The sequence below is a fragment of a genome, unplaced genomic scaffold (genome assembly GCF_019419815.1).
Source record: "Pyrus x bretschneideri cultivar Hongxiangsu unplaced genomic scaffold, Pyrus_bretschneideri_v1 Contig21, whole genome shotgun sequence".
NCBI lineage: Eukaryota > Viridiplantae > Streptophyta > Magnoliopsida > Rosales > Rosaceae > Pyrus > Pyrus x bretschneideri.
The window spans coordinates 3,064,469-3,072,824 of record NW_025999513.1 but is presented as its reverse complement, the minus strand read 5'-3'; the positions used below and the strand labels follow the sequence as shown (position 1 = coordinate 3,072,824).

The window sequence follows — 8,356 nt, the reverse complement described above, 5'->3', positions numbered from 1 at the left end:
CCATTTAGCAAAGACCATTAGATACGTACACTTCTCGCCAGAGATAGCGAAACCGTTCACTTTTTGCTACAGTTTCTCTTTAAACGTTTGAGTAATCGATTAAGAGGTCTGTGCGAACTCCACTTGAGTTTGTGTTTTATTCTGCTGCCTTGTGAGTCTTATATAAGGATGCTATCTAAACTCCAACCTTGATAAGAATATTTCTGCTTACGATTTTAGATTCGAGAAAATAGAATTCAACTAACCGATTCGATTGAACAATTATACGAGCGCTTAAAAGTTAGCACTAAATAAATCATTTCAAACGGAGAAGCAATGATCGATCTATACCAGTAACATGTCATATTTACAAAACCCTATAGTTTTTTTCTTGTTTACGTGTACGCTACAATACGAGGCAAAAACTTACAAGTTAGCTTAGGGATCAAGGAACACATCAAAGGGGAAATGCAACTGACTGGATGAGGTTGCGGCAAACAACCAAAACTCAACTAGATTTCATCTCAATATCTGATCCACTCTCCTCCGGCTTCAGCTCAGGATGATCCCGCGGAAGGAGGCCAAGGAGTGGTAAAGGCAACAAGGAGCTGAGATTGCACAAGATGATCAAAAGGGACAAGTTATCATATTGGTCCTTGGTTACACCCAAGAGTTGGGTTAGACCAGCACCCATCAGCCCCCAAAAACACTGCCTGCATTTGATATGGACATGAGGGTTGCGAAAAGTGTTGCTTCCACTCCCTCTGGACATAATCTAGCAGCCAGCACAAGAACAGGCATGAAAGAAGCCTGCAACGAAATATTGTGATTAGTTTGAATATATCAAAATCAGTTCTGCACACAATAAGAAATAAATATATCTCCTATCATGCATGTCGTTACAATTAGATTGAATATATCAAGAATGAAACATTGTTAAAGAAAACGGAACCCCGTATAGAAGTTGTAGGCTTAAATCTTTCTAAGAGTGATTTCATCAGTTTGATTTATTTGTCTATCTATTTCCAAGGCTTGAAGCTGCATTCGACCAAATTGTCATGCTATAATCAGAATGCAAGCATCCAAGGAAATGAAACAATTTCTAACAAATTACAGGGCACAGAAAAAATCACCACTACACCTGTTTTGATAGTGTACCTGACTAAGAACTGTTATAACCAATGAATCCCCCATTGCAAACCACTCATTACTTATACCAAATTTTCGGTTTAATCCCGTAACAAGGAGAACCTGAGACATAAGATCAATAACAATTACACATTAATTACATTAGGCACAGTTAATACAGGAAGTCTAAAGAAATTAACTCGTATAACAAACCTGAGTCAACCCAATAGCTGAACCAAAAACAGTTGTTACTAGAAAAGTCTTCTGCAGTGGAACAGTTTTCAAAAATCCATTATACAGTCCAACACCAAGCAATGACGCTATTGAGGTAACAAGCTTGACACGTCCAAGGAATTCTGGGGTAAAACCAAGTTTATTTGTGCTGAAAACAAACAACAGAGAAAAACCCTTGTTAGCATTTTATTGAAACAAATTGCAAGCAACCATGAAACACCCACACCTTTACAAAATAAAGAATAATGACTGCGCTCATAAGTTGCACGTACGTGAAGTAAAACATGGCAGACTCTGAGTGAGGGGTTGCCTGCCAAAGGAAAATAAACAGCGTCGGAAAAAATACATTGGGTTGCCTAACAGCATCCCTTAACTGAAGAACATTCTGTTTCCAGCTTTCAAGCAAGTTTTGACCAGCCAGAGGAAAATTTTGCCCCTTTGCTGCATCAATTACAGGCTGCTCATTTACAATAATAGCAACTGCAGATGTCATCAGTGGTAGCAAAGCCGTGACACCAAAAACAAACCTGAAATATAAAAAATTGAAAAAAGAAACAAAAGACTGCTTCAGATGATTATCAGCAATAGGAAACTGCATTCTCAACAGCAACTTTGTGTACCTTACACCATAAGCATCCACCAAGGAGCCGCTAAAATAAGAACTCACAATTCCACCAAAAGCAGAAGATCCCCAACACAAAGACTGAAGAGAACCTGACATGCTTTGTGACTCACCACGAGCCCTCTCCACAACCATGGAATCTACAACCTACACCATACATCAGTTTGACATGGTTTATAAAGTATGTCACAGAATCAAGAAACTGAACTAAAAAAAAGAGGCAATCATCATTTCAAACTAGAGGTTGTGATTCTGAAATTGAAACTTTTGAAAAATGAAAACAATTCACCTAAATTCATTCTTAAAATTAAACCAGTTACTCTTGAGTCTTGACTCTTTCTTCCTCTGGAATCATTTTAGGGATTTTTTTTCTCCCCAATTTTAAAAATGTTCTCTTATTTGTATCTCAAAGGAGAGAACTAAGGATCAAAACCTCCTAACACTTAGGGAGCATTTTAATGTTTTTATTTCCTAATACTCTAATTCGCTCTCTATATTTTATATATACAGACATATATATAGATTTTAATTTTTTAATTTCAAAACATAATCTAATTTTTGTCAGAGGACTTTCCATGTAGAAAACAATCTAAATAAATGGTCAACTTCAAATTCTGGCAGAAAAACTAAGTTAGGCACGTATTGTGACACATAAGAAGATATACCTTCCATCACATCAAACCTAATACGACACTAGCTAGTAGATACTTACCACGTCTGAGAAGGCAACAGAAAGTGATCCAAGAATTATGCAGAAAGCAACGCTGAATTTGCTATCAACAACAGTGGCCATCAAGCTCCAGGATACTGCACCAAGAAGCCCTGACAAAATCAAGTACGACCTCCTTCGGTAACCAAATAGTGGCACAGAATCGCTGCCAGGACCGAAAAATTGTTCAAAAACAACAATAGCAGAATGCAGTAAGTTAACTAAGGGATCACAAAATGAGATAGAGATAGCAGATAGATTCACACCTAATAAAACCGTATACAGGTTTAATCAGCCATGGCAACGCAGAAAAGCCGCTAATCACAGCTGTCTAGTCAAACACATATAAATTTGTCAAAAACCAAAACTATAAACACCAGAGACATACTAGAATCCCATTATCCGTAACAGGGTTAGCACCTTTTCATACTAATCAGAATCCTCAAAATAAATTCTTTACCAATCAGTGCATCCCAATGTCCTCTTAAGTTCACAGTTAATCAAGCATGCCGCTTTTAATAACTACAGCTACAAATGTAAAGCAAACCAGTTCCGAAAAACAACGGAAAGTGTGATTGTAAATGTACCTCAGCCGGGTCGAGATGCAAATCGTCTTTTAAATAAAAACTGACAGCAAGCCTTGCAAGGCCTAGAACACCTTGAACAAAGTACACCATGGCAACAGCCACATTGTCAGGGCACAATTCAACCCCGAAAAATTTCACACTGCTCTTTCTATGTTTGTTCTTGCTTGGAGAAGACATGATTGCCGCCCTTTCCCTATCAGTTATCAACACATCCCTTTCTCCTGCACCTCATCGTAATGAACCAAAACTAAGTAAAGCTTCAATTTTTATCACATTTAGCTAAAACCCAATTGTAAAAACATACATATCTATTCATAATTACACTTTAATTGATGAATAATCACTGTAACGTTTCAATAAACGGAATTAAATTTTAAGAAAAGAGAGACATACTAATCCTGGAATTGAGGAACGGCTCGTCGTCCAAGTCGAGCCGGCGAGTGGGCAAGGGCATGGGGACGGCGACGGACATGTCGTTCTCCGGAGGAAGCTTCCGGCGGGCTCTACGTCGGTGGCGAGCTCTTCTGTGGGCGCCGGACAGGAGACTGCAGGGCCTCCGGCGGATCCGAGGGACGAAGCAGAGTGGAGGAGGTGAAGCGAAAGAGTGCGAGGACAAAACTGAACTTCCCGAGGGCAAGATTGAGATTGAACAAAAGGTTGGTGACTCCATTAAAGTCTACTTCCACACGCTCTTTCTTCCGGTTATGATTTTAATTTTTTTTATTTATTTGGATATTTGGAATGACGTAATTACCCCTATGATTGGGTTTTTCCGGCCAACAAATGTACGCGTTCGGCTTTACTTTCCCGCCACGAGTGCTTCAGTAGATCAGCCACGGCCCAAACAAAATTCCTTTGGGCCATCTTAGCACAATAATTATTAAAAGTTCCGGATCCAGGCCCAATTAAATTGCATTCTCTTATCATGGAGTTATTGACGTTGATTAACCGATTTATTAGGTATTAGGCTGCTAGTCAGAACTCTCGTTGATTCTGATAATTTTTCTTCATTTTAGATCTCATTTTTTTTTCAAAGTTGATCATAATCGGGTGTAAAATCACCATATGTTTTAATTTTAGGTTCAACTTGAGGGTTTAAAGCCTTAGACCTAAGCGAGAAACTTGCGTTGGTCGAGACTATCCTTGTGAGCTAGATACCAAATGGATACTTTCATACGATCGAAAAGAAAGAATATGATGACGAACATGTAAAACTTATTAGTTATTAGTAACAAGCCTAGGGTAGGTTAAAAATGAGGGAGGTAAGGTAATGCTTTTAGCATTATGAATTCATGATAGTGAATACACCAACCTCCCTCACATAGTAATTATTCGCATGCTAGAAAGTCACACGAGAGAAAGTATAACACTCGTTACGTGTACGTTTATATACTGATTTAAATATGAAAGGCTTTACTACCTCAAGTTATACTTGGGGAGTCCTTTGCTATAAGCTCATTGTCAACTTTATTTGTTTTTCTCTGAAATGTCACACTCTCGTTTTATGTGACATTACATAAAGTATAAAGTAATTGGTTATTCATATAGATTGGAGTTGGAGATGTGATGAGTGATGAAGCAAGCAAAATTGGCCCGACTCTCGTTTTCAATATACAACCAACATGGTCTTGGCTTCTAGATGTTAACATAAGAAATAATACTTTCATCTTTATATATTGTATATTTGTTTTGGTAAAGAATCTTAAAATTAAAATATGGACATAATACACCCACGTTCATATCCCACCTAAAGAATATAAGAGAGAGCACTTTGATAAGTTTTTAAGGAAATATGATACACTTTTTTTTTTTTGGTCTCATATGTCCAAGGGGATGTTGTCCTCGTTGGATGTGAGGTTTAAGCATTTTGAGTTTAATTTTTGAGAATTTAGAATATTGTTCAAAACGATTGTTCAAAATAAGATTTTGAAACAATATAATTTAAATATAAGAACAATATAAGCGATAAAAACACAAATAGATGATCTAAACAATATTTAGTGCTTATCTCGTGTCCTGAAAGGATGTTTAATATCCTTAATTTATAGGTATAATTACCCAATATAAAACATTATTTCCATTTTTTGGTTTATATAAAATAATGTTGTTGGTTAAGAAATGTGAACCAATTGTCATGATTTAGACAAGGCAACTTGAACTTAATAAGAAATGTGACTAAAATGAAGTGTTGTGATGAAGAGTTGCAATACATGTGAAGGGGTATCAAGAGTCGTGATATAAAATCAAAATCAAGCCTATTTTGCAAATAAATACAAAAGTCTTACCTAGAAAGGTAGTTGCCTAGTGTCTTATTCTATTAATCCATCCAGGAGTTATCAATATTCATCAAAATTGTTCCTATCTAAAGGAACGATATTGGATCAAATGAGACATTGTTGAGAAAAAGATGATTTTTTCCGGATGAAATGAAAATTGGATTCATGTAACAAGAGAAAGGTTTTCCATTCTTTAGCCGGAAAGATATGTGGCCATGAAACAAGGATTAAGTGGAACAAAATTGACTAAGCGGTAGAGTCGTCGAAACACATATTTCTCATTATCGACAGGCAAACATAGTGGCACATGGAGTGGCTCGCTATAGTCTTAATCATTGAGGTGTATCTTTTTAGGATTATGTATATTCTTCATGATTAATGTGTTTGTTGTCTGATAATAATATTGGAACGGTATATGTTTTGTTATTAGCATAGGTGGCTCTTTTTTCTCCCTCGAGGGTTTTACCATGTGGTTTAAATGGCATGACGTTTTTTTCGAGTCACATTCTTTTTCATGGTCTCTATATTGTTTTTTTTTTTTTCCGTCTATTATCAATGAAATCCTTTATTACCTTAAAAAAAGAAAAATACATTATCAACACAATGTTTTTAACTTGAAAGTATTTTCTTGAAAAAAACGAAAAGAAATTGTATTTTAATAGCAGTGCTATTTTTGGTTGATGGATTTGTAAAGGGGCTACTAAGCCTAATTTCCCTTGAATTTGGTACTTTTTTAAAATAAAAGTTTGTTTTATACAGAATTATTCCCTTCAAATCAGTCACATTACTTTTTCCCTAAAGTATGCACTGTTACGTTAGTGCGCTAATCAAAGCCACCGGAAGTATCTAATCGATAAAGTTCGAAGTGACTAAAAAATGATAATAAGTGATCGTATGTGTAGAAATTAAGGTTCTAAAAAACGTTAGGCGCTAGTCGGGTAGTAGGCTAGCACCTAGCACCTAGGTGGTTAGACGGGTGCCTAGGCGGATTCAGGTAAATTTGTTGTATATCTTGTAAATAAATGCATATTGACACTTACAAAAAATTATACTTGTATGAAATTCATGAATAAGATAATAAAATAATGATAAAATGAAAAAAGAGTATCCAACAAGACCTCCCAGCCACCTAGCACCGTCTAGGCGGCCGCCTGGAGCCACCCTGATTTTTCCATCCATTTTGCACGAAATCGCCTCGGTTCCAACCCGCCCAGTGCCTAGGTGGCCGCCTAGACCGTTTTGGTAGAAACAGACACCATTTATAGTTAGAAAATAATCTACTTCAATCGAGATCATTAGCACTTTGGACAGAGTGAAAAGAGATCATGTAAGCTCTAATTAGTCACACATCATGATCCTAGCCAACACGAACAAACTATAGGTGCATTTGATGAACATTATGTTAAAAGTGTAATGCCCCGTCCTGAAATATTTATTTCAGAAAATAATATTGGTGATAGTCCCTAACTAAACTCTTGTTTCTTTAAATACCATTAATTGTAATTCTTTAATTAAATTCCTTAATCCCACACATGATCTATAACCATAATTTTCATACCAACAAATATGATTATATTTTCAATTTATCACCATTTTCTTCTCTTAGATCAAATTTTCAAACAAAAGATTAATTCTCGATTATTTAAGGCTACATCTAACCTTGTTAGACTACCTACGTACCCTTGAGCGAGATCAAGCCTTTCGTAGTTCACATTTCAATTTCAAACCAATTCCGAAATTATTCAATTAATAAAAAAATTCAACATTCGTGTTAATAATCGAAACACATCAAATGGATACCAAATATGTAATTGGAATATCAAAATTCACAAAAAAAAAAAAAAAAAAACAACAACGTCGACTCAGTGGCCACGCATCGCCTGAGTGGCGGTCAGCCGTCTGGACTCGCTGAAAAATTTAACCGTTTCCAAAAATTACCATATTTTACACACAAGTAGATCTCAATGAGGGTAGCAATTTTCATACATGTGGCCAAGTCCAATTTGGCCGGGAAAGGCCCCAATTTCACTCAAACCCCCCAAAAAACCCTAAGAATGGGTGGCTTTAATCTGTCACCTCCGATGCTCTGCCGTCCCTATAGTTGTTTGGGCTTTGTTCTAGGCCTCAAGGGAAGTCTAATGGTGGTGGAGATGGATGGAGTTAGCTTCAAGTTTTGGTGATTCGAAGCCAAACCCGTCGCACCCCACCATGCGGGTCCTCTTAAAATCAAACTATTTTCATTAGTTTTTTGGGTGGGAATGGGAGAGAGACCGACTAGGTTCGAAGTAAAGATCATTTTGGCACCGGTCCCGTCGTCAACAGTGGCCGAAATCGGAAGATATAGCCGGGCGGGTCGAAAGGGGGCCGGGTTCCCCTCCTTCTACCCTCCCTTTTTTCCCTTCTTTTCTTCTCTTCCCAATTGGTCCCTCATCCCCCATCTTTTCTCCATGCTATCCTTTTCTCTTCTTTTCTTTTCATCTCAGCCATCCACGTGTCATCACAGATAATGGCTTCAGAAATATGGAGCCTTTTAGATCAAGCCAAAATTACATAAATGTCCCTAACTATAAATGTTAATAACTCTTTCGTTATAACTCCGTTTCATGAACGGTTTGTGCCTACGCGTTCGAGATCGAGCTCTATTATAAAATATAAATTTTGACCTCGAACGGTCTACGGATTTTAAATAATTAATTTCCAAACTTCACTCTTCGTAACTAGTTTAATTAAAATCTAAATTCAACTAAATTAATATAAATTCTCGAAAAAATAATATAAAATCTCAATAATACAAATATATAAATTATAATAATTTTTTGAA

The 8,356-nt window shown here is 36.7% G+C and overlaps 1 protein-coding gene across 1 annotated transcript; it reads right to left on the bottom strand.

Moving 5' to 3' along the window:
- Positions 1–309: 309 nt before the first annotated feature.
- LOC103937651 (folate-biopterin transporter 1, chloroplastic) lies at positions 310–3,961 on the bottom strand. Its single transcript, XM_009347602.3, is given in 10 exon segments — positions 310–675; positions 678–789; positions 1,138–1,230; positions 1,321–1,489; positions 1,614–1,868; positions 1,962–2,110; positions 2,676–2,838; positions 2,939–3,003; positions 3,260–3,480; positions 3,653–3,961. Coding segments are annotated over 10 exon segments (1,692 nt in total). The 5' UTR covers positions 3,930–3,961; the 3' UTR covers positions 310–487.
- Positions 3,962–8,356: the final 4,395 nt, after the last annotated feature.